The sequence below is a fragment of the Carassius carassius genome, chromosome 7 (assembly GCF_963082965.1).
Source record: "Carassius carassius chromosome 7, fCarCar2.1, whole genome shotgun sequence".
Taxonomy (NCBI): domain Eukaryota; kingdom Metazoa; phylum Chordata; class Actinopteri; order Cypriniformes; family Cyprinidae; genus Carassius; species Carassius carassius.
In genome coordinates this window covers 18916817-18942739 of record NC_081761.1, presented here as the reverse complement: position 1 = coordinate 18942739, position 25923 = coordinate 18916817, and the positions used below count along the sequence as shown (strand labels likewise).

At 37.4% G+C, this 25923-nt stretch overlaps 1 protein-coding gene and 1 long non-coding RNA gene across 5 annotated transcripts in view; one reads left to right on the top strand and one right to left on the bottom strand.

Annotated features, from left to right (window-relative positions):
- Window positions 1-25923, bottom strand: part of LOC132143662 (uncharacterized) — a 939337-nt gene that overhangs the window by 29144 nt on the left and 884270 nt on the right. The window lies entirely within an intron of this gene.
- The window catches only part of LOC132143661 (LON peptidase N-terminal domain and RING finger protein 2-like), a 141087-nt gene that overhangs the window by 55417 nt on the left and 59747 nt on the right, over window positions 1-25923 (top strand). For all 4 annotated transcript variants that reach the window (XM_059554081.1, XM_059554084.1, XM_059554083.1 and 1 more), the window contains exon 3: window positions 14506-14624. In XM_059554081.1, coding sequence (XP_059410064.1) covers window positions 14506-14624 — 119 coding nt within the window. The remainder of the gene's footprint in view (window positions 1-14505; window positions 14625-25923) is intronic.

The window sequence follows — 25923 nt, the reverse complement described above, 5'->3', positions numbered from 1 at the left end:
AAAACTAGACTAAAACTAAAACAATTCAGATGACTAAAATATGACTAAAACTAAATGGCATTTTAGTCAAAAGACTGTGACTAAAACTAAATCAAAATTTGCTGTCAAAATTAACATTGTTATCTGATTTTTTTATGTATATCTTGTCATGAGAAATGAGCGAAATGAAAACGAACATGTAATGAAACAAGACCCATTGGTGTCTGGTTTAACGTTAATGAGTGATCGAAACACCTGCTCTAGCGGATCGACTTGGGGAAGTCGTGGCCTAATGGTTAGAGAGTCGGACTCCCAATCGAAAGGTTGTGGGTTCGAGTCCCGGGCCGGCAGGAATTGTGGGTGGGGGGAGTGCATGTACAGTTCTCTCTCCACCTTCAATACCACGACTTAGGTGCCCTTGAGCAAGGCATCGAACCCCCAACTGCTCCCCGGGCGCCGCAGCATAAATGGCTGCCCACTGCTCCGGGTGTGTGCTCACAGTGTGTGTGTGTTCACTGCTCTGTGTGTGTGCATTTCGGATGGGTTAAATGCAGAGCACAAATTCCGAGTATGGGTCACCATACTTGGCTGAATGTCACTTCACTATTTAACGTTGACTAATGCAGTGGGAGTTGCCTGCAGTATTGTTGTTTTAGTACAGTATTACAGTTGTTTTATGTTCAGTGGTGTTAATAAATGTTTCGGTTTTTTACCTCAAGAAAACTTTGTTTTCTCCCTTTATTTTCTTCCTTGGGGGGGGGGGTTTACTGAAAAATCTGTCACCTTTTTCAGTCCTTCTGAGTTTGCAGGTATGACATCGGTCGGGTGCGGGTTGTTTATACATTGACCCATCACTGATACACATGCATTACAGACGTGACAAAACACCAGAGTTTTGGGAGACAATATTTTTACATTTAATCTATTACATTTGCATTTAATCATTTAGCAGACGCTTTTATCCAAAGAGACTTACAAATGAGAACAACAGAAGCAGTCAGGTCAACAAGAGAACAACAACAGTATACAAGTGCCATGACAAGTCTCAGTTAGTCTAGTACAGAACGCATAGCCAGGTGTTTTTTTTTTTTTTTTTTTTTAAATAAATGTTAGTAGGTTAAGTGCTGGCGAAAAAGATGAGTCTTTAGATGTTTCTTGAAAATGAGTAAAGACTGTAAAAAAAAAAGCTGTAAAAGCTGTACGAATTGAGATTGGGAGGTCATTCCACCAGCTGGGCACAGTCCAGGAAAAGGTCCGTGAGAGTGATTTTGAACTTCTTTGGGATGGCACCACAAGGCATCGTTCACTTGCAGAGCACAAACTTCTGGAGGGCACATAAGATTTAACCAGTGAGTTTAGGTATGTTGGTGCCGTGCCAGTGGCCGTTTTGTAGACAAGCATCAGTACCTTGAATTTGATGCGAGCGGCTACTGGTAGCCAATGTAACCTGATGAAGAGAGGAGTAACATGAGCTTTTTTTGGCTCATTGAAGACAACCCTCACTGCTGCATTCTGGATCAATTGCAGAGGCTTGAAAGTACATGCAGGAAGGCCCGCCAGGAGAGCATTACAATAGTCCAGTCTGGAGAGAACAAGAGCTTGGACAAGAAGTTGGGTGGCTTGCTCTGACAGGAAGGGTCTATCTTCCTAATGTTGTATAAGGCAAATCTGCAGGACCGGGTCATTGTAGCAATGTGGTCTGTGAAGCTTAACTGATGATCCATCACAACTCCTAGGTTTCTGGCTGTCCTCGAAGGAGTAATGGTTGACGAACCCAGCTGTATAGAGAAGTTGTGATGAAGCAATGGGTTAGCTGGAATCACCAGGAGTTCTGTTGAGGCTGAAGGTGATGGTCATTCATCCAGCTAGAAATGTAACTCAGACAGGCCGAAATGCGAGCAGCTATCGTTGGGTCATCTGGTTGGAATGAGAAGTAGAGTTGGGTGTCATCAGCGTAAAAGCCATGCTTCTGAATGACAGATCCTAATGACGTCATGTAGATGGAGAAGAGAAGTGGTCCAAGTACTGAGCCTTGAGGAACCCCAGTAGCAAGGTGTTGTGACTTAGAAACTTCACCCCTCCAAGACACACTGAAGGATCTGTCAGAGAGGTAGGACTTAACCCCCAGGAGTGCGGTTCCAGAGATGCCCAACTTTCTGAGGGTGGACAGGAGAATCTGGTGATTAACAGTGTCAAAAACAGCAGACAGGTCCAGTAAGATGAGTACTGAGGATTTTGAAGCTGCTCTTGCTAGTCACAGGACTTCAGTAACCGAGAGCAGAGCAGTCTCAGTTGAGTGGCCACTTTTGAAGCCAGATTGGTTGCTGTCCAGGAGGTTGTTCTGTATAAGGAACATGGAAAGCTGGTTGAACACAGCTCGCTCAAGTGTCTTTGCAATGAATGTAAGAAGGGATCCCGGTCTGTAGTTTTCAAGAAGCGCTGGATTTAGAAATCGTTTCTTGAGCAGTGGGCTTACCCGAGCCTGCTTGGATGCTGAGGGAAATGTTCCAGCATCAAGAGAGGAGTTGATAACGTGAGTAAGCGAAGGTATGACTGAGATCGCTTGAAGGAGGTGAGTGGGGATCGGATCAAGTGGACAAGTAGTAGAATGATTGGACAGGAGAAGTTTGGAAACGTCCATCTCTGAGAGTGGGGAGAGGGAGGAGTCTTCGTGTCCAGAGCTGAAAACTGAGAGAGTGCAGGAAGCGAGGATGAAACCACAGAAGATAGGCAAGATGGAGAGAGTGAGCGTAGGTTCCGTCGAAAGGTGACCTTCGTTGGAGTGTGTGTCGCTTTAGGAGTAAGTGCTAGGTTAGCAGTGATGAGGAAGTGGTCTGAGGTGTGCAGTGGAGCAACTGAAGAGTTGTCCACAGAGCAACAGCACGTGTAGATGAGGTCCGGTTGGTTGCCTGATTTGTGAGTCGCTGTAGTAGACACTTGCTTGAGATCAAATGAGGTGAGCAGAGTTTTGAAGTCAGCAGCCTGGGGTTTATCTAGGTGGATGTTGAAGTCACCAAGCAGTACCAGAGGAGTACCATCTTCAGGAAAGTTTAATAGCAGCACATCCAACTCCTCTGAAAAAAATCCTTTTGTTTTTGTGTTTCAAAGGAAAAATCAATGTACCGTTCTGAAAGAAGTATAAAATGCTTTAAAAAAATTAACAGAGATGTCTAGAGGGTATTTAATAAGTCTGCCCTCACGTAAAATTTTTCTAGTTGTCATTATTCAACTAATCACAGGTTTATATTAAATTTACATCTATAATTCATAATGAGCCTTAATATATTCCACACTCAAGCACATGCATTAAGTTTGCCACAAAGCACAGGCAGAAGTAGCCTAATAATTGTGAAAAAGGAGACATTTTAATTATTTATTATTAAACAAATGTTTTCTTGTCGGCTGCAGGATTCACAGTGCTGACTCTCTCCACATGGACGCACCTTTAGAGAGTAATGCAACCTTCACAGATGACATAATGCTTTCGTTTTGAATCGATTCGTTTAAAAGTAGACATTTCAAGCTTTCTGTAGATATATTTCTCATGTATGTGAGACACCCCAATTTTAAGTTATTTCATTATCAGGAAAAAAATTCCTGACTCCCTGTCCTGCATATAAATTAATTTTCGCACAAACACTTGAATATGAATAAGTCACATTTTGCATATGCATTACAAAGGAAATCATTTTTACAGGCAATTATTCAAAATAAAACTAAACAAGATTTGTAATGAAGATAAAATATGTTGACAAATAAGAATAAATGCTGCGCTCTGCATCATGTGAGCCACGTAAATCTTGCGCTCTGATATTTTACACCTGCATTTAATTGCAATTTATTTATTTTATTTAAATTATATGAAAGCAAGTGAAGGCTCCCTTTAAAATCACTGAAGTTTTTAAATAATGAATCTCTTTTTACATTGTGTGCATTTTGTTGATTATAATGAGAGAAATTGAGTTTAACCCTCTGAGGTGCTTTTTTCAGTTGCTTATAAACATCTAAATGGCTAATCTCTAATATCTAATAATCTAATAGTCTAATCTCACTGTAATCAGCACAAACTGGGCTATAATAATATGTGAGCACTATGTATGTACATGGTTGTGTTTTTGAGAAAAAAAAAATGTTATGCGTGGTTAGTGAAAAACGAAAAATTGTAAATCACTCGAATAAGGCCATAAAATGCATACAGAACATTGGTTCCCGGGACTTTTGAGAACTGCAGCTTGTAGCCTAGAATTTTTCTTTCTAAATGTGAAAATCATCTTGTTTGATTTAAATTGATTTAAATTTTCTAAGACACTTTTTGTTTGTAAAAGTCATATGCGAGTAGTTAATCAGTTTATTAGGAACAGTCAAAGCTGATTTTCATAGCTGAATGTTTTGCATCATTACTCCAGTCACACAATCCAAATCTGATTTTCTACAAAAAAAAATGTATTGTTATTATAATCATTATAATTATTATTAATGTTGAAAAGAGCTGAGAATATTTTTTCCGTTTTTTTTTCTTGGGGGGGATAAATTGAAAGAACAGCATTGTTTGTTACATTTGTTACATTTACATTTATTTGTTACATTTTTATATTATTTACATCAAGCTTTTGAATGGTACAGTATCAGAATCAGAATGAGCTTTGTTGCCTGGTATGTTTACACATAAGAGGAATTTGTTTTCGTGACAGAAGCTCTGCAGTGCAACAGAATGACAGCAACAGAACAAAAACACACATAACAAAAGAATAAAAAATACAATTAAGTAGGTAAGGAATGACAATATACATTCCTTACCTACGGTAGTAGTGTATATTGTTATTGAAACTTCATAATGTTTCACTTGATTATACATTTAGTCAGAAATTATAGTTTGGAAAAAGTCTAACTAGTAAAATGTTTACACGTTATGTGAAAACTAGTAAAAGTATATAAATAAAAAGAGACTTACTCATGTTTATGATCTCTGCTGAATAAAGCGCTTCATTCTTTTTTTTTCCTGAGGAAATCCAAATCTCAAATCCTGAGGTAATCCATATCACATCTTTTTGGGGTGAATTATGTCTTATTCCTCTCATCGCGAAGCAAACAGTAAAATAAAAAAACTTGAACCATCTTGCTGCATTGTTTTCTGTTGTATGGGCGTATTCAAGTCTCGCTCTTCAGTGAAACATTATAATCTCAAAAGCGCATTCAGTGCGGGGGCGTGGACACATTAGATATAATGAAGGGAGATGTGAAACGGACATCGCGTTGTTTTCATATGGATTACTTTATCACAGAATATTTGTTTCTCGCTACCACTTGTTTAGTTTAAAAGTAGACATGTCAAGCTTTCTATAGATATATCTCTCATGTCTCTTCGTTGAGTATTCACTGAGTTAGATTAAAGACCCATCTCTTTAACCTGGCTTACACATAACATACTAATATGCTTTTAATATCCAAATCCGTTAAAGGATTTTTAGGCTGCATTAATTAGGTAAACCGGAACCGGGAACACTTCCCACACCACCCGATGTACTTGCTACATCATTAGAAGAATGGCATCTATGCTAATATTAGTCTGTTTCTCTCTTATTCCGAGGTCACCGTAGCCACCAAATCCACTCTGTATCCAGATCAGAGATTCACTGCAGTCACCCGGATCCAGTACGTATCCAGACCAGATGGTGGATCAGCACCTAGAAAGGACCTCTACATCCCTGAGAGACAGTGGAGACCAGGACAACTAGAGCCCCAGATACAGATCCCCTGTAAAAACCTAGTCTCAAGATGACCACAGGAAACAGATGATTCTTCTGCACAATCTGACTTTGCTGCAGCCTGGAATTGAACTACTGGTTAAGTCTGGTCAGAGGAAAACTGGCCCCCCAACTGAGCCTGGTTTCTCCCAAGGTTTTTTTTCTCCATTCTGTCACCGATGGAGTTTCGGTTCCTTGCCGCTGTCGCCTCTGGCTTGCTTAGTTGGGGTCACTTCATCTACAGCGATATCATTGACTTGATTGCAAATAAATGCACAGACACTATTTAAACTGAACAGAGATAACATCACTGAATTCAATGATAAACTGCCTTTAACTGTCATTTTGCATTATTGACACACTGTTTAAAGCGATATATAAATAAAGGTGACTTGGCTTGACTTGACTTACAGTGCATTTTAATGACTGAAAATCACCGCAGACAAAGGCTGCAGACAGCACATCTTATATATATGTGTGTGTGTGTGCCCTTGTTTTTGTGACATATCAAGACACAACTCTGTATAATGACATGGGTATGACACAGGTATTACAAGGAGAGGGTGACTTATGAGGACATAACCCATGTCCCCATTTTTCAAAACGCTTATAAATCATACAGAATGAGTTTTTTTGAGAAAGTAAAAATGCACAAAGTTTCCTGTGAGGGTTAGGGTAAGGTGTAGGGTTGGTGTAGGGCGGTAGAATATACAGTTTCTACAGTATAAAAACCATCATGCCTATGAGATGTCCCCACTTTTCACAAAAATAAATATGTGTGTGTGTATGTGTATATAAATATATATATATATATATATATATATATATATATATATATATATATATATATATCAGGGTTTTTCCTGGGTCAAAATTGGTCTTCGGTGGTGGCTGACCGACATGGTCATCCACACACAGCAAAGAGTACCCTAGTACCCACATGATCCGCAAGTCCAATATTAACAATAAATGTTACATTTAAAACAAATACAAAAAAAAACAGTTTTTTTTATCCTATTTATGAAAAAACGATCACTGTCATCTTATCTTGCCCTCTTTGCAAAAAAAGCTGTGATTTTTCCATGACTGGCTTTCATAGTTAAGAAAGATAAAATCCTTTTTTGATAGATCTGATAACTATTTTAGTATAATCATATCAATTAAAAATGCAATGTTAAAAGGTGTAATAGTGTATTTTTTTACCATATAAAATTTTATAAAATTAGCAGCTAGCTATAGCAACAGATCTACAGTAGTTTCATCTCACTCCAGTCTAACTTTAAACTAAATTATTTTATAGGTAATTTACTACACATTGTCATAGGCCTATACATACTGTGGATTATTAAGGCTAAATTTTACTTAACACTCTTGCTAAATGGGGTAAGCACACTTACTTTCTCATTTCAGAAGTGTATGTTCTTTTATAGTGTCCTGCACCTACTAGTAAAAAATATATAAAAAAATATATCTGGTAACTAAATAATTGCTGGTTTGACTGTGCATTAATTCTTGTTAAAACTACAAAGTAATTCAGTCAAGAGCAATGTGTGATTTTCTTTCTTTCATTTTCTTGGATTAACATTACAGCAGCTATATTGAGAGTGAGGAGTCACTTGCCGATTTGGGTTGATTTTGGAGGGGTCTGAGCAGGTCGGCCATGATGGTAGGACATGCTATTGGTTGCCAGGGGCAACGGCTTCAGAACTTCACAGAGGCGCGACTAAACATTCCAGAGCTCTTTAATTTTTGCACATTTATTATGTCGGCGCAACAGAGACGGATCTACGTATACGAGAAAGAAATGAAGAAAGTAAAGCAATGCAGAAAGATAAGGCAAAAGAAAGGAAACCTTACAGGAACAAGCTCACACCAAGCGCAAAACAGCGGTATTTGGAGACGCTCTCAGGCATCCAAAATATCGACCCATACGAGCTCCCTGCAGCGGCACCGAGAACTTGACCATTTACCTCCATGCACACATATGGACATTGTGAATTTTCTTGTTTACGGTGTAAGTCACCTTGGATTCACACTGTTAATGGCTTTAATCTAACCAGGACATTTACATCTTGCAATCACACATTTAACTACCATAGCCAACTCAGAACTGGTTTGTCCACTTTGCAGCCCCCAAGACAAAAACCTGGTACAGTATGTGTTATTGGGCAAAAATCAAATTATAACTAAACATACACAGCTTTAGCCTACATCAAAACATGTTAGAAACGTTTGTGTGCATTGAACATCTCGTTACAATCAAGTCTTTACGAAACAGTGGCAGTTATTCAAGTTACTTTGTCATTTTGGTCAAGAAGTGTCTGCTAAATGCAATGTGTAATTACAACATGCTAAAACGCATGTGAATAAACTTACTTTGGCCAGTACAATGCAGTTTTCACCACCTGGAGGCTTGTAGAATGACCCAGTCACAGCAGAAAGCCTCGTAACTTTCCAAAGACTTGTGGCTTTTAATCTCCTGACTTGTGTAGTAACTTACACCAAAAACAAGATAATTCACAATGTCCATATATGTGCATGGAGGTATGGTCCAGGTCTCTGCCATTCCGCTGCAGGAAGCTCGTATGGGTCGATATTTTGGATGCCTGAGAGCTTCTCCAAATACCGCTGTTTTGCGCTTGGTGTAACCTAAAAAAAACCTGTATTCCATTGTTCCTGTGTTTTCCATATGTATCGTGTGAGGTACTGGAGCAGTTTTTAACGCAGCAGTAACTTCCAGGCATGGTAAAACAGTGCGGAATTGCAAAAAAACTCCTCTACTACCGAGTTAACAACACATGTAAACAATCCTATTTCGCCGCTGGTGTCCTGCCAACATGGTGGAGACAGTGATATCGAGGGGAGGGGCTCTGTGCTATGACGACAACTCCTCACTCTCAATAGCTAAATTAGGCGCGGTCACTTTAAGAGACAATGAATCCATCCAATATAATACGTCAAATTTTTTTCTAAACTTTTTATTTTCACTTAAGACATAACCGACAGTTTTTTTCGAACATACTTTCCAAGAGGTATGAATTTGACTGTATTTGTATTTGACGGTACAAGAGCAAAATAAGGCAAATTCAGTGTTCAAGCGTTTTGAGACGCCTCTCTCTGCATGAGCTCTGAACACCAGAACACCGCGGTGCTGAATTGGGCTCTTTCACATCCTTTTCTGTTTGTTTAAACTGCGATTTGTACAACCCGAATTCCGGAAAAGTTGGGACGTTTTTTAAATTTTAATAAAATGAAAACTAAAAGACTTTCAAATCACATGAGCCAATATTTTATTCACAATAGAACATAGATACCATAGCAAATGTTTAAACTGAGAAAGTTTACAATTTTATGCACAAAATGAGCTCATTTCAATTTTGATTTCTGCTACAGGTCTCAAAATAGTTGGGACGGGGCATGTTTACCATGGTGTAGCATCTCCTTTTCTTTTCAAAACAGTTTGAAGACGTCTGGGCATTGAGGTTATGAGTTGCTGGAGTTTTGCTGTTGGAATTTGGTCCCATTCTTGCCTTATATAGATTTCCAGCTGCTGAAGAGTTCGTGGCCGTCTTTGACGTATTTTTCGATTAATGATGCGCCAAATGTTCTCTATAGGTGAAAGATCTGGACTGCAGGCAGGCCAGGTTAGCACCCGGACTCTTCTACGACGAAGCCATGCTGTTGTTATAGCTGCAGTATGTGGTTTTGCATTGTCCTGCTGAAATAAACAAGGCCTTCCCTGAAATAGACGTTGTTTGGAGGGAAGCATATGTTGCTCTAAAACCTTTATATACCTTTCAGCATTCACAGAGCCTTCCAAAACATGCAAGCTGCCCATACCGTATGCACTTATGCACCCCCATACCATCAGAGATGCTGGCTTTTGAACTGAACGCTGATAACATGCTGGAAGGTCTCCCTCCTCTTTAGCCCGGAGGACACGGCGTCCGTGATTTCCAACAAGAATGTCAAATTTGGACTCGTCTGACCATAAAACACTATTCCACTTTGAAATAGTCCATTTTAAATGAGCCTTGGCCCACAGGACACGACGACGCTTCTGGACCATGTTCACATATGGCTTCCTTTTTGCATGATAGAGCTTTAGTTGGCATCTGCTGATGGCACGGCGGATTGTGTTTACCGACAGTGGTTTCTGAAAGTATTCCTGGGCCCATTTAGTAATGTCATTGACACAATCATGCCGATGAGTGATGCAGTGTCGTCTGAGAGCCCGAAGACCACGGGCATCCAATAAAGGTCTCCGGCCTTGTCCCTTACGCACAGAGATTTCTCCAGTTTCTCTGAATCTTTTGATGATGTTATGCACTGTAGATGATGAGATTTGCAAAGCCTTTGCAATTTGACGTTGAGGAACATTGTTTTTAAAGTTTTCCACAATTTTTTTACGCAGTCTTTCACAGATTGGAGAGCCTCTGCCCATCTTTACTTCTGAGAGACTCTGCTTCTCTAAGACAAAGCTTTTATAGCTAATCATGTTACAGACCTGATATCAATTAACTTAATTAATCACTAGATGTTCTCCCAGCTGAATCTTTTCAAAACTGCTTGCTTTTTTAGCTATTTGTTGCCCCCGTGCCAACTATTTTGAGACCTGTAGCAGGCATTAAATTTTAAATGAGCTAATTAAGTGGATAAAAGTGTAAAATTTCTCAGTTTAAACATTTGCTACGTTATCTATGTTCTATTGTGAATAAAATATTGGCTCATGTGATTTGAAATTCCTTTAGTTTTCATTTTATTAAAATTTAAAAAACGTCCCAACTTTTCCGGAATTCGGGTTGTAGTTGTTTGTTCAGGTGCAGGAGTTCGAGGAGAACTTCACAAAGGAGAGCTCAGTACAGTGTCGCTGTGCGTGATATGCGACTCTCTCTCCGCGTGCTCACCGAACACAGCGCGCGATTAGCAGCTTCTCGGTTTAACTTTTCCGCGTCTTGTGTTTGAATGCTTTAAACTCTTTTTAATGTTTAAATCGACAAGTGGCAAGGCTTAAAAACACGTGAAAATGGTAAGCTTTTGTGACCACAAGCAGCAGTGGCCTGTCAACTGTCCTGAGCGCCTTTTTAGACTGGCCTCAGCCAGACGGTTGAGATCACCAGGGGCACCCCCTCGGCCGTGTGCCCCTATAATCTTCACCACCTTTCACCCCACTAGCGACAACCCTGGGATCAGCTGATTTTGATGTGAGGGAGAGAGCAAAGACAGAACTGAAGACGGAGAGTGCCCGTGCGGGGGTGGGGCGCTGTGCTCGTTCTCTCCGTCACTCCGCCAGTAGCCTGCTTCACTCACAAAACCCAATTACAGATCAAACAAGGCTTTGGCGGGACAAAAAATCGTTTTGGCGGCCGCCAAAAAAATTTCAATGTAGGAAAAACCAATACATGTGTGTGTGTGTGTGTGTGTGTGTGTGTGAAATAGCCGAATATTCTATCTGAACAATAAGAACAGTATTTGAACATACACACACGCACACACACATATATATATATAGTTGTGTGTGTGTGTGTGTGTGTGTGTGTGTGTATGTTCAAATACTGTTCTTATTGTTTAGATAGAATATTCGGCTATTTCTGCAGACACCTTTGTTTGAGTCAGTGGTAATATCATTGTGTTCCCAGATTTTCGTCTACTTGCTTCCTCTACCGTCTTTTGCTTGAGCGCCACAAAGTTGTGTTTTACGTTATATTTTATTTTTTATAAAAAGGTGACAGTTTTACACTCACATTGGCGCCCTTAGTCACACGGTGTTAAGCATTGGCGATAATCATCCCAGTGTGCACAAGGCTAAAATAAAACTAACAAAATTATTAAACTAATAAAAACAAAACTAAATTTTATTGCATATTTGAAAAGATTACAATAAAATAATAAAAAATGCAAAACTATAATAACCATTACATTATAGTTATTACAAAACTATAAGAACTATAAGGTTAATATAGTTTTGTATTTTTTTATTATTTTATTGTAATGTTTTCAAATTTGCAATAAAATTGTTTCGTTTTTATTAGTTTAATAATATGGTTAGTTTTTTAGTTTTTAGTTATTTCTATTTAGTTTTTATATAGTTTAGTTTTTAGTTTTAATAATTAAAGTTTAGCAGAACTAACAGATCACTTCTAGATGCAGGCCCCAAAAAAGACTTAATTTAACTTTAGTGATGCAAACGTCTAGTGAGTAGCAAGACAAAATTAATGTATGCTGAGATTGATAAAATGGTGGAAGTATACAAAAATATTCCAAAATGAAGCATGTCAAAAGCAAGATCTACACAAGTTGTGCTTACATTATCCTATTTAAATGACTATCCACTGAATGTAAATTGCATATGTTGTTTTGTGTTAGCTGTGCCACGTGGATGTTGTTTCTGTTAAAATCGAAGCGTAAACATATACGCATTGGCACAGCTGACACAGAACAGCACATGCCGTTTACGTTCAGTGGATACTCTTCAAAATGGAGCAAGGGTGGAGGAGATGAATTGTTGAATAAAGTGTTTTTTTGTTTGTTTTTTTGCACACAAAGTATTTTCGTAGCTTTGTAAAATTACGGTTGAACCCCTGTTGCCACATGGATTATTTTACGGATCTCCTTAGTACGTTTCAGGACCTTGATTGTGGTAGTACCCTTGCTGTCTATGGGAGGGTCAGAGAGCTCTCGGGATGCATCAAAAAAATTACTTAATTTGTGTTCAGATGATTAACAGGGGTCTTACGGGTTTGGAACAACATGAGGGTGTGTTATTAATGACAGAGTTAGAATTTTTGGGTGAACCATCCCTTTAACACATCTGATTCAGATAATCAGCTCGTTAGAAGAGAGCTCCATGAATGAACTGTGTTCCAATTGACATGTTCCTTTAAATAATGTTCACTGCTCTCTACTCCCTGCACACAGGAAATCGGCTGAAGTTTACTTCACTTAAGAACACAGATTTGTGCTACAACACTGCCTGCAACAACACATCGTACGACCTAATTCGTAGAAATTCATACTATTTGTGCTAAATTCATAAGATTTGTGCTAAATCGTATGTATTTACGAGTTGCACAATTCTTATGAATTTGTACGAATAACGTACACCTAAACCTACCCATCTCTTCGGTCTAGACAAGTCATACAAAGTCGTATGAGTGAGGTCATACGAATTAGCCAACCCTATAAAATACATATGAATTGGTCGTGAGATAGTTCCGAAATAAACCCCTGAAGTGGTAAGAGAAACATACAAAATGTGCAGAGCAGGGGGTCGCGAGAACCAGGAGTTAGAACCGCTGCTTTAGGGAAAATATTATCTTCCCTATTTTTTATCTAGGTGTTGTGATTTATAACTTGAGTACACACATGATGTAATGACTGTTTATTTCACATTGGAAGCCGGAGGGCGCCCTTGCACAGTAGCTCCACATATGCATAGCATAGCACAGTGCTTCCCAAACCTGTCCTGGAGGGCCCCCTGCCCTGCAAATTTTGTATGGCTCCCATATCTAACATACCTGATTCCACTCATCAGCTCAACTAATTTGGGTATGTCAGATTAGGGAGACATACAAAAAGTGCAGGACAGGGGGTCCTCCAGGACAGGTTTTTTTTTTTTTTTTAAGTTTACTCGCCAGACTGAGAATATATATTGTTTGTAAAATGGCACAGTTTTTTTTGTTTTTTTTTTACCATCTGAAAGTACAGTCTTAACCTCAGTCAGTCAAGCATTATAATATTATGATAATCAAGTGTTATTTAATTATATAACTTTAGTAATTAGAATTAAAACTATAACCCAGTCGCCCTGTTACATGGGCTCTGCAACCGGAACCAAACAATGTACATAATTTGCTAAACTAGTAGCTTCCAATCTAGGGCCCTCACATTCTTACTGTTTTCAATTAAAGTTTGGATGTATGTCTCTCATTCTGAGATCTTCTCTGTCAGCCAAACTATTTCCCTGCATGTATTACATGTCAATCCCTCACTGCTGACAGAGACAGATACACTGAATGTGGCAAGCAGTACTGGTGACAATGCATGGAGAAGCGATTTCTCGCCCCCGAAAGTAGAAAAATTCTGACTCAACATAGTTGCATAAAAAAAAAAAAAAACGTGATGGAAAAAAGAAGCAGTAGGAATGCGATTAACAAGCAAACAGACTGAATACATGTTCCTAACGGACTAATACTAAAAGATTATTGCCGAAAATTGTCAAATTAATTCGGTAGGTAAAATCAGAAATATGGTGAGAATTAAATTATACTTTAGTGGTTTGTGGTCCTACAGAAAAACAAAGCTACACGGAGCTACAAATGCAAAACACTCATCTGTACAGCATACAGGAACAGGAAGCTCTTATTTAAAAAGCTCTGATTTCTAAAAGTAACCTTTAGCTCACTATCATTGTAACAAATTAAGACAGTCATAAGTCATGCACTTCATTAATTATAATCAAAGTGAATAAATATTCCTATTTTTTGAGTTTTGTCACATCTCTTGTGTAGACATTCATTTTATGTATGTGAACTGTACTGCTTTAACTGTGACAGTTCTGGGTTATGAAACTGCGATAACCAAAAAAATGCTTCAGGACCTTATAGTTCCTGTGATATTGTTTATGCCTTGGAGTGATCTATAATCCATTTTGTATTTAATGCAATAATACATTAGTCTGTTAGTGTTTTAGCCACAACTATCTAGCTTACAACCTGCTTAAAATCACCAAGTTAAATTCCTGTTCTGTTGATTACTTTTTAACCCCTTCTCCTCTCCACAGAGCCCTGCATATGTCAGCTCCTGGCTCGGCGGGCAGAGCTGCTCATGGAAATGAAGAATTTTGGCCAAGCCATCAAAGATGGGGACACCATGTGCCAACTCCGTCCCCAGTGGCCAAAGGTAGGAATCTGTGAGGAGACAGACATATACAAGACCCTTTCCCACCATTAGGGTGTAATGATATATAATATCATAAGGGGTGGTAAGCAGACAGACTACATATGAAAAACAAGATATTTCTTTGTGCTGTTGTAACTTATTGTTTTAATGGAAGCCCTATGTATTTTGCCAAACCATGATGTTCTTTACACCAGTGGTGTTATGATTAGGGATGCATCGATCTTATACTCTAGATGGGTATTGGCTCTGATATTGGCATTTTCTGTGGATCGGGTATCAGTCAGACGAGACTGTTGTAAATCCGATATTGTGCGTATACTATTCTGTGTTATTGTTGAGCCCCAGAAAAGGCAAAAAACATTATAAAGCACCAAAACGTTTTCGTGGACCTATTTCAAGTGTTCTGAAGCTGTTCCATAGTTCCATGTGAGGTACAGATTAATACTGAAGTCATTAAATTCAAGTTCACATAAACTATTCTTTCCACTGCAGCTTTCTGTCATCCTCCGTTCAGCAATCAAACTGTTCGGTTATTACAGTCCAAACGATGAAGCTCTCTTCAAGAGCGCACAGTAATTGAGGATGTGTAACTGAAAACTGTTCAAAGAAAAGGCTCATTAAACTAACGTACAGATTTAATACTACATATCAATATCTCTTCCTTTTGTACTAGTGATATCCAGTTCCCGAATGAATCATTCGATTTAACCGGTTCTTTTTAGTGAACCGGTTGAACCAGTTCACCAAATCGGACTGAATCGTTTGAACCGGTTCGTGTCTCCAGTAAGCATTAATCCACAAATAACTTGAGTTATTTACTTTTTTAACATGACTAACACTCCCTCCGAGTCTAAATAAACCAATATCCCAGAGTAATTAATTTACTCAGACAGTACACTGACTGAACTGCTGTGAAGAGAGAACTGAAGATGAACACGAGCAGAGCAGCTTGTGTGTTGTACAAACTTTTCTGTGTCAGGGAACTTAACTAACCTTTTCCACTGGTGGCACTTGCGCTACTAACTTTTTCCGTTACTGGTTCAAAACATGATTTGGTCGCACAAATTATTTATAGGAGGCCTCTCTGGATAATAATGAAAAATTATGAAACTATTGCATACAGATATGCTTTTTATTTTACTTGACATCTTTTAAACCACATGCCTTCTTGTTTTATTTCTTACAGTACACACAGTGCATTGCTCCGTCTTGGTACCTTAACCCAGGGCCGTAGCTGGGGTTAGAGGGGCCCTGGTGCAGGTTGTACAGCGGGCCCTGTCTGAAATTGTTTAATTTGTACTGTATGTTCATTCTATTTTTTTATTTGTGCTATTTAAACAATGATTACTTTTTTTTTAAGTTTGTAGGTGTCCAGAAACTAATTTAAAATAGCACTGCATAGTCTTCACTGTAAAATAAAATACACAGTCAAACCAAAATGTATTCAGACACCTTCAACATTTCTCACATTATCACAGTTTATTTGCTATAGTTTAGAAATTGGTAATAAAATATGACAAGAACTCAGAGTTAAACTGTGTCAGAACAAATTCCTCTTGATAATGTCAGATAACTTTGATAGAAAGATATGTAATGGAATCAACCAAAACTTCAGACAACTGTTAGTATGATAATATTTGCACAACTATCAATATTTTGTTGAACAGTTACCAAGCAAGCAATGCTTAATTTTGTTCAGTCTGTGGTGTGAAAAGGTTGCATTAGCAATTAAAGAAAGAAACACTTAAGCAAAACATGGTCAGGTCCCTAATAAAATATATGCATTTTTTAAATAAATTTCACTGGTAGTCTACAGTATGAAGAATTTTTGTGTACAATATTTCACAGATCAATCTTCACAGTAATTCAATCAAGAGCAGTGAGTGATTTACTTTCATTTTTTATATATTAAAGACACTGACAGCAGAGCTAGTTAATTAGACACGGTCACTTTAAGAGACAATGAACGCATCCAATGATACACATCCGATTTCTTTCTCAACTCTTTACTTTCACTTAAGACATACCACAGACTTTTTCGAACACACTTTCCAAGACGGGTATTTTGACATACTTTGTACGTATATGTTGTCGGTACAAAAGCAAGAAGACTTTGAGCCACCTCTCTGCGTGAGCCCTGAACACCAGAACACCGCGGTGCTGAATAAAGCTCTTTCGGATCTTTTTCTGTTTGTTGAAACTGCGATTTGTATTTGTTCATTCAGGTACAGGAGGAAGCGAACATCCTGAAGGAGAGCTCGGTTCAGTGTTGCTGTCCGTGAGACGCGTCTCTCTCGTGTGTACCGAACACAGCGCGCGAGTAACCAGCTACTCAGTTCAGCTTTCCCGCATCTTTGAATGCTTTAAACTCTTTTGAATGTTTAAATTGGCAAGCCAACTTGATGTGTTGAATGCTCGGAGCACTCATAGCAAAACACATAAGTATGTACAAAAATAATCAGTGATACATTTGCGACCCCATAAAAATTAGGGTCGCAATGGCATTTCAAAAGGTCACATATGCGACCATTTTGGTCGCAGTGTAGTTCCCTGTGTGTGGACTCGGGGGGCTACACAGCCTGCACACTGTGACTCGTCGTTTCAAACTCATCATTCTGAGTAGGGGATGCGCATAAGCGTTCTGTACCGCTATATATTGGCACATTTAGTATTATAATTCTTTCCTGCGCAAAGATTATTAATAGTCTGCATTGTTCTGTCCTATCTGTCATATGTTGCTGCTTTTATTACTGTGCTATAAATTTAAAAGAAACGTCTTTTAGATGTCTATATAAATTTATACACTTGTTTTTTCATAAATGTATTTTTACAACAATACAAAGAGCAATGTGTAACATTTTACCAGATTTTAGACTTCACTTTTATTTGTAAATAAAATATTTTACTAGATTTTATAAAATTGTGCACCCATGATTTTTCTAGAATCTAGAGTATATTTTGCTGCTGAATTATCCACTTACCTAGTTTATAATAGTATTTTTGCCATAGATTGATTTGCCATAGAAACTGCGCCGGTACCGGATTGGATCAGTATCGGCAGATACCGTATTTTCCGGACTATAAGTCACACTTTTTTCATAGTTTGGCTGGTCCTGCGACTTATAGTCAGGAGCGACTTATTTATCAAAATTACTTTGACATGAACCGAGAGAAATGAACTAAGAGAAAACATTACCTTCTACAGCTGCGAGAGGGCGCTCAATGCTGCTCAGTGCTCCTGTAGCCTACACTGAAAACATTGAGCGCCCTCTCACGGCTGTAGACGGTAATGTTTTCTCTTAGTTCTTGGTTCTAAATAAATGCGACTTATAGTCCAGTGCGACTTGTATATGTTTTTTTCCTCGTCATGACGTACTTTACACCACGTATTTTTGGACTGATGCGGCTTATACTCATTTGCGGCTTATAGTCTGAAAAATATGGTACTCAGAATTTTCGGTATCGGATTAGTTCTGAAAAAATGGTATTGTTGCATCCCTACTTATGACTTCGATATGATACCTAACTAAAATATCTCTATACTACTGAACCGATACCACGACCAAAACATAACACAACAGGAAAAGTAATTAAATAATAGATGATCCACATAGAGCTTATAGTTATTTTCGCTATTAATAAAAAAAAAAGTGTCTGCCTGCCCTGCTTTTTGAGCATTTCATCCAACTTAAAAAAAAAAAAAAAAAAAAACACATGCCAGTGCCACGACACCAGACTATGGCGGTTTCCCCCAACAAGGGAAACACAAAATATTCATCTGTCACTTTAAAAGCTGCACATATCCTATATATGGGATACACATTTTATTTTTCAGATGTTTCCTTAAAGGATTTCACCCAAAAATGCAAAATTTTTCATTTCCTTGTGTCGTTCTAAACCTGTATGAGTTGCTTTATGTTGAACATAAAAAGATATTTTGAAGATTGCTGGTAATCAAACAGTTGCTGGTTGCCTTTGACTTCATAGTAGGAAAAAAAAATACTATAAAAAGTCAATGGCAACCACCAACTGTTTGATTACCAGCAATCTTCAAAATATCTTCTTTTATTCAACATAAAAAAAAGCAACTCATACAAATTTGGAATGACTTGAGTGAGTCAGTGATGACAGAATTTTCATTTTTGGGTGAACTACCGTATTTCCGCACTGTAAGACGCACCGGATTATAAGGCGCACCTTCAATAAATGGCCTATTTTAGAACTCTTTTCATATACAGGGCGCACCGGATTATAAGACGCATAGAATAGAAGATACTGCAGTCAAACGTTTGGAAGGTACTCAGTGTTTCCTCTAGCATATTTTCCAGCTGTGGTGGCAGAACTATTTCCCATTGACCATGCCCCGTCCCCACACAAGAATTATGTGTACTGTAACTCAGAATTGAATTTATTTTAATTAAAAAAGAAAGTAAGTGGTAAGTAATAAAATAAGAACAAATAAATAAATGACTTGCAAGAACACAAACGAAAAACAATAACAAGATACAAATGACATTAACAGTACATTAGGTTTTTTCAGGTAGGTCTTTTACCTATAACATTTAGGTACAAAATTACTATAGAACCTGAATAATCTATTCAACTGTAAAATAACACTGGAATAGTGATCAGAAAATAAACATTAATTACAGGGACACCAGTCTAAATAAACCTGATGCTGTTTAAGACCTCATGTACTGATCTTATATACTGTTTAGACTTGTGCCGGTATTCGGTAATGTGATATATTGCGGTGATTAATATGAACGATATTGTTATCGTGGGCACTTCTAAATACCGTGAATAAATATACATTACAAATTATTTAGAATTTGGAATGCATTTTAAGAATATTATTCCCATCAGCTGCTTAAAATGCACAACACCGCTGTATGCTGCTTGAAAGAGCAGCATGCGCTCTGATGTGAACAAGGCGCATGAGAAGCACATGAGGAACACGTGAGAGACGCGCTGAATGAAAGCACATTCAGTCTCTGACAGCAGATGGCGCGAAAATGCAGCCCTTACCCTGTAAACATAAAAATAATAAATAAAAAAAAACCATTCAGATTTGTGTTTTCCCTATGGTGTTTATTACAGAGCCAACTACTGAAATATTTAGACTTAATAGGCTATTTATCTTTTTTTTTTTTTTTTATCTGGACTACAAATGCCCTAGATATTGTTTGAAAGTGTTTTGATCTTTTATTGTTCATTCACACTTTACATTATGGCTTCATTAGTTAACATAAACTGCCAATGAAAAAATTATTCTGAACATTCATTAGGTATTATTCATAGGGCATCTTAGGTATTCCAATATTTAATAACACATTGTTAAAATTGAAAGTTGCAACTGTTTTATTTAATGAGCTAACATGAACTAAGACTTGTATTTTTTAACAAAGATTAATAACTTCTATAGTAAATGTAGCTATTGCTCATTGTTTAGCTGTGCATTTATTGAATGAGGACTATGAGATGTCCGAACTGATTACACTATATTTTATGTATTGCACTGTATTTTATGTAAAATCATTTTCTATTTTTAGACTGTCTTAAATTAAGTTTAAGTCAATTTTTAAATCATTTTCATTTTCAAGTTCTTTAATTGCTTTTTATTTTTGTGATTATTTTTCTTCATGACTTTTTTTTTCTTTTTTTGAATTACCATTGTGTACGAAATGTGCTGTATAAATAAACTTGCCTTGAATGTTAATGCTTTAACTAAGGTTAACTAATGAGGTCTTATTATAAAGTGATACCTATTGGTTTTTATAGTTCTTTTGCACTTTAATGTGTAAAACATTTAACTTTTATATATTTTTCTGTATTGCTTTGTTTTAAATGTTTAGTTATTTTTGTTTAGTTTTTTGGTTTGTTTTAAAAAAGTTATTTAACCTGTTATAATGTATTATGACCACTTTTTTAAAACAAAATTTCAATACCGTGATAATACCGTATACCGTGATAAAAGCATGATCAATTAACCGCAACAGGAAAATTAGATACCGGCATATCCCTAATACTGTTACATGTGCGTTTTGCTTCTCAACTTTATACAATCCCTTAATAGCCTATATCAACCATGTATTTGGCCATTTGTGCACAATGCATGCAAAACTTAACTCAATTCTGTAGTTGTACACTGTTTCAGAGGCAGCTTAATGTGCACATGCTTTGGGTGTAGGGTGCACAGATGGCAATCTACAAAGTGAAGTAGAGTGAAGCGAGCCGAGTCATACCACACTTTGGAAAAGCAGATTAAGAGAGCATGCAACTAATGTATTGAATTCTCTTTCACTTTAAATTGGCAAGATTCAAAAGCACATGCAGATTATATATTCCGTCATCTGTCATCGTGTTACAAGCACGGAACTTGCGGGAATATCGAAGCTAAAAGTTTTCATAAAGCAGTTATTGGAGCCACGCCAGTAGCGTGAAAGGGAGCTAGCGTGTATAGACGCTAAAAAAAGGTAGAAATTAAATTTAGCATTTATATACACATTGAAAAACATTTTATTTTAATTTTACGATTTTTTTATGAAATACAAATTTTGAATAATGAATATTAGTTTGTGTCTGCTTATTCTATTCATCAGTATTTGAACCATTAGAGGGTAACTAAACCCCTGGTCAGAGCCTGACTCCACCCACTGGCAATATTTGGAAAAAATGCTGAAAAGTGGGCAGAGAACAGCGGAGATAGAGGGGGACGAACCGAGGGGTGGGGCTGAGCGGGTGGGGCATGAACCTGAGACCAACAGGGACGGATTAATTGACAGCTGCTGTCAGAGTCGCTAAAATGGAGAGTGACTGTAGTGACGCAAGTAGCTTTGCAACAGAGCGTTCATTTGAAGTAGAGGATGTCAAGGTGTCTGTGGACACAGGACCAGGGCCTGAGCCATATCAATTTGAGCTGCTGGCTCAAACTGCACAGTCTTAACTCCTGCATCGCAATCGGCACTGCGTCGCTTTTCAGCGCGAGCTGTGTGGAGAAGCCCATTTCAACCTCAATTTCATTGGAGAGGCAATCCCGCATAAAATGCAGTTTGCACACTCCAGCTCTAGGAGGGAACTCGCAGTCTTCCAGGCCAAGTGCATGCAACCACTGGCGCCTAATTTTCAAGTCTGCTGGAAAACTATGCAGTCCAACAGTGCTGTTGCAACCAGCAACACTACACCTACGTACCATCCTGACCACTGTAAATAAATCTACGCTAACTTGAAGCTATCCTTACTGATGCAATTCTATGCTGCTAACTATGCTTCTAACAATACTAACGTTACACTTACATCTAGGCTAATTAACTACATAAGCTACACAAAATAATCTAAATAACTATATAAATGCTTTGCTAAATAGATGCTAAAATACTCTATTCTGATCGTTTTCAATACTCGCAATTCCAACTCCTGTCCTGACTCAATACAGTGATTTTGACGGAACAAGATGGTTTTACACTGCCAAGGGCGTGGTGAGCTGGAAACTGCTTACGTCACGTACCACCGCAAACACCAAATAGGAAAAATCAACTGCAGTAGCCACCGTTTAACCTGAAGAGGGCAGCACTCAGATGTTTTTACACCATATATTATAGAATTAAAACACTTTATACTCAAATGTCAAAAAAGTTACTCGAATCAATGAAAAGCACTAATAAAGCCCCTTTCTTACAGATCATGTTGAAAGGGTTTAGGGTTTAGTTACTCTTTAAAGAAGAAATTGCATTTTCCGTATTTCATTTCTGGGTTAAAACATAGACTGTATAAAAACATGGACGTAGTGTCCGTGACGTCACCTGTAGACTCACTCACACACACACACACACACATATATATATATATATATATATATATAAAGCTTGTTTTTTAATGTATATGGTCCGTGCAACTTTTGGTCATTTGATTTTTTTTCTTTTTGTTAAACCCCTTAACTGTCACTCACAGTTTTGAACATAGACTTTATAGTGCACGATCCAAACTTAAATTTTTATTTCATGAATGAAAATATTTTGTAACATGATATTGATGTACCATTTACATGGTAATGAATGTCTGATTTTACAATGGGTTTTAAAGGATGAATTTTGAGATTTTAAGTTTTCAGTTGATAAATAATTTCTGATGATTTCTAAAATGTGATAGAGAAAAAGGCAACAAAGAAGTCTTTTTTTTTTAAAAACAAAGGTCAAAACTCCTGTTATAATTTAGATTTTTGAGGGTGCACTCTTGTCATAAATCAATCAGTTACTTTTCCTACATTATTTTTTAACAAAAAACATTGGTAAAATATATATTGGGGAGTCTTAGACCTTTCCAATGATATATATTACAAGATTAGATTAGATTTAATTGTAATATTTTGAAGTAAATGTAGGCGTCCCGTATACGGGACGGGGTGACCGTTAAAGAAAAATGAGAAACAAGCATTCTGCTTAATATTTCGTTTTTCGTTCAGGGGTAGAAAAATGAATAAACAACTTGAATATTCGATTTCAACACAGGGGCGGGAATTAAACACCCCTTTCTGCTGATTGGTCAGACAAAAAAGATCAAACTGTGCTGTCATCAGTTCTACGGCAGTTCCGTGTGACAAAATACTAGTCCTCTTCTGCTACAGTTGGAAGGATTCTTAAACCATTTTATTACAACTACATTTAATCTTTTTCTCATCAAACAACCAGACAAATGAATGACTCGACACAACCCATTATGTGGTAAAGCCTAGACAGGGCTTTCTTCTGTGTAGATATAAATTATATGCTTTGCATTAGCTGGGCATGCCAGGGTATGATATGACAGCTGTCATAGCCTATCCTGGTCCCCCAGTAAGTTTGTTTGTTTAATTATGTAATTCGTTTTTTTTTAACGCCTAATACATTTTTTAACACTAATACAAGAAGGAAAGAATTATGCTTTGACTTGGGTATATATAGAGCTGGGTAGATTGCTTACAAATTGTAATCAGTTACTGATTCCCAATTACATGACGAAAATGTAGTCGGTAACGTAATACATTACATTACACGTTTTAGCTAATATATTCAGATCACTTTTAGATTACTTTTTGACCTAACTCGTTTATCACATTGATTTAAACAGGATACTCTTGTACCATAATGATGTAAAAATACAAATAGTTAGAAAATATATTCCTTTTATTGTAATTGACAACATCAAGTGCATTAAACATTATATTATATCAGGGTTTCCCAGATTGGTGTTCGTAAAGGAACTGCAGGGGGTGTGTGGATTTAATGAAAGGCTAACAAGAAATTAACCCTCAAAGACCGAGAACTGTTATTCTTAAATGTTAATAACTGATATTCTTAAATGTTTAATAACTTTTGAACCACTAATCCTATCTGAATGATTTAAAAAGTGCCATAAAAGCGTTTCAGAGATATCCTACTTTTCTCATGTGGATGTTCATTGGTTCTTTAGTGTACGTGATTGTCATCACATTTTGACAACAATGATTTGTAAGAAGAAACCAATGCATTTCGTTCCTCTGAGCCAAACAGGAAAGGCAGTCCCACCTCTGTGTCCAGATTAAATAGTGTCTGTGCATTTATTTGCAATCAAGTCCCACCTCTGTGCCCAGTCGGTCCCATATCCCACCAATAAACATAGATAGGTTTTGGTCTTTCGAACCACTATTTAACATATTTCTTTTAAAATATGAATGAATGCAAAGTGAAAGTAAAGTCTGTCGTTCGTGCGTGCATGAAAATAAACACAAAATAACACATTTGCATGAGCGATCTATCTGAAAAAGCACAGAAAAACACAACAGAGTACTTTGACATAAAACCAACCAAAAACAAGGATGAAACAGCGGTACATATCTGATAAAGCACTGGAACTTATGTCTTCGGGTCGCTGGGAAATGTCCCGGTAAAATCAATTCTGACACAGGTTACAGTCAGCGGATCGATCATTTATATTATGTATATTAAGTAAATAATTCTTATATAGTTCATAAAGATAATTTGTACTATTTTTTTCTGTTGCACTCTGAATACTTCTCACTTATTTTGTGTGTAGTTTGTTAATCAGGGGTGGTGTTGGCTCAGTGGATAAGACACATGCCTTTGGTGTGAGAGACCAGGGTTCGAATCCACTGTGAGACACCAATGTGTCCCTGAGCAAGACACTTAACCGCTAGTTGCTCCAGAGGCGTTCGACCTCTGACATATATAGCAATTGTAAGTCGCTTTGGATAAAAGCGTCAGCTAAATGAATAAGTGTAAGTGTAATCAGTTTGTATTGTTGCAGAAGGCAATTTGTGCAATTGTTTTACTACTTGGTGCACGGCTGTGTTTGTTCATACTCAGATTGAAAATATATTTGTCTGGAAAAAAAAAAAAGTGTTTCCATTTTCTTTACTCCCTAAACGTTTTTGGACACATCTCTGTTAGTAAATGAAAAAGGCCTGTTTTTCACTTAAAAGCACTGATAAAAATATTGTGATAAATCATTTTCTTGGGGAGTGTTATATGTAAACAACATTTTATTTAAGTCTTAGAAAAAACAAATGGAAAATTGGGACTTTAAATTAGTTAGACTTAAAGCGTTAGTTCACCCAAAAAAGAAAATTATGTCATTAATAACACCCTCATGTCGTTCCAAACCCGTAAGACCTCCATTTATCTTCGGAAGACAGTTTAAGATATTTTAGATTTAGTCCGAGAGCTCTCAGTCCCTCCATTGAAACTGTGTGTACGGTATACTGTCCATGTCCAGAAAGGTAAGAAAAACATCATCAAAGTAGTCCATGTGACATCAGAGGGTCAGTTAGAATATTTTGAAGCATCGAAAATACATTTTGGTCTAAAAATAGCAAAAACTACAACTTTATTCAGCATTGTTTTCTCTTCTGTGTCTGTTGTGAGAGAGTTCAAAACAAAGCAGTTTGTCATATCCGGTTCGCGAACAAATCATTCGATGTAACCGGATCTTTTTGAACCAGCTCACCAAATCGAACTGAATCGTTTTAAACGGTTCATGTATCCAATACGCATTAATCCACAAATGACTTAAGCTTTTAAATTTTTTTTAATGTGGCTGACACTCCCTCTGAGTTCAAACAAACCAATATCCCAGAGTAATTAATTTACTCAAACAGTACACTGAATGAACTGCTGTGAAGAGAGAACTGAAGTTGAACACTGAGCCGAGCCAGATAATGACTCGTTCACGAGTCAAGAACCAGTTGCATCGGTTTTCGGATCACCAGTAGTTCTTTCGGACAGTTCGATTCAATAAACCGGTTGAAGAAAACGGTTAACCAGTC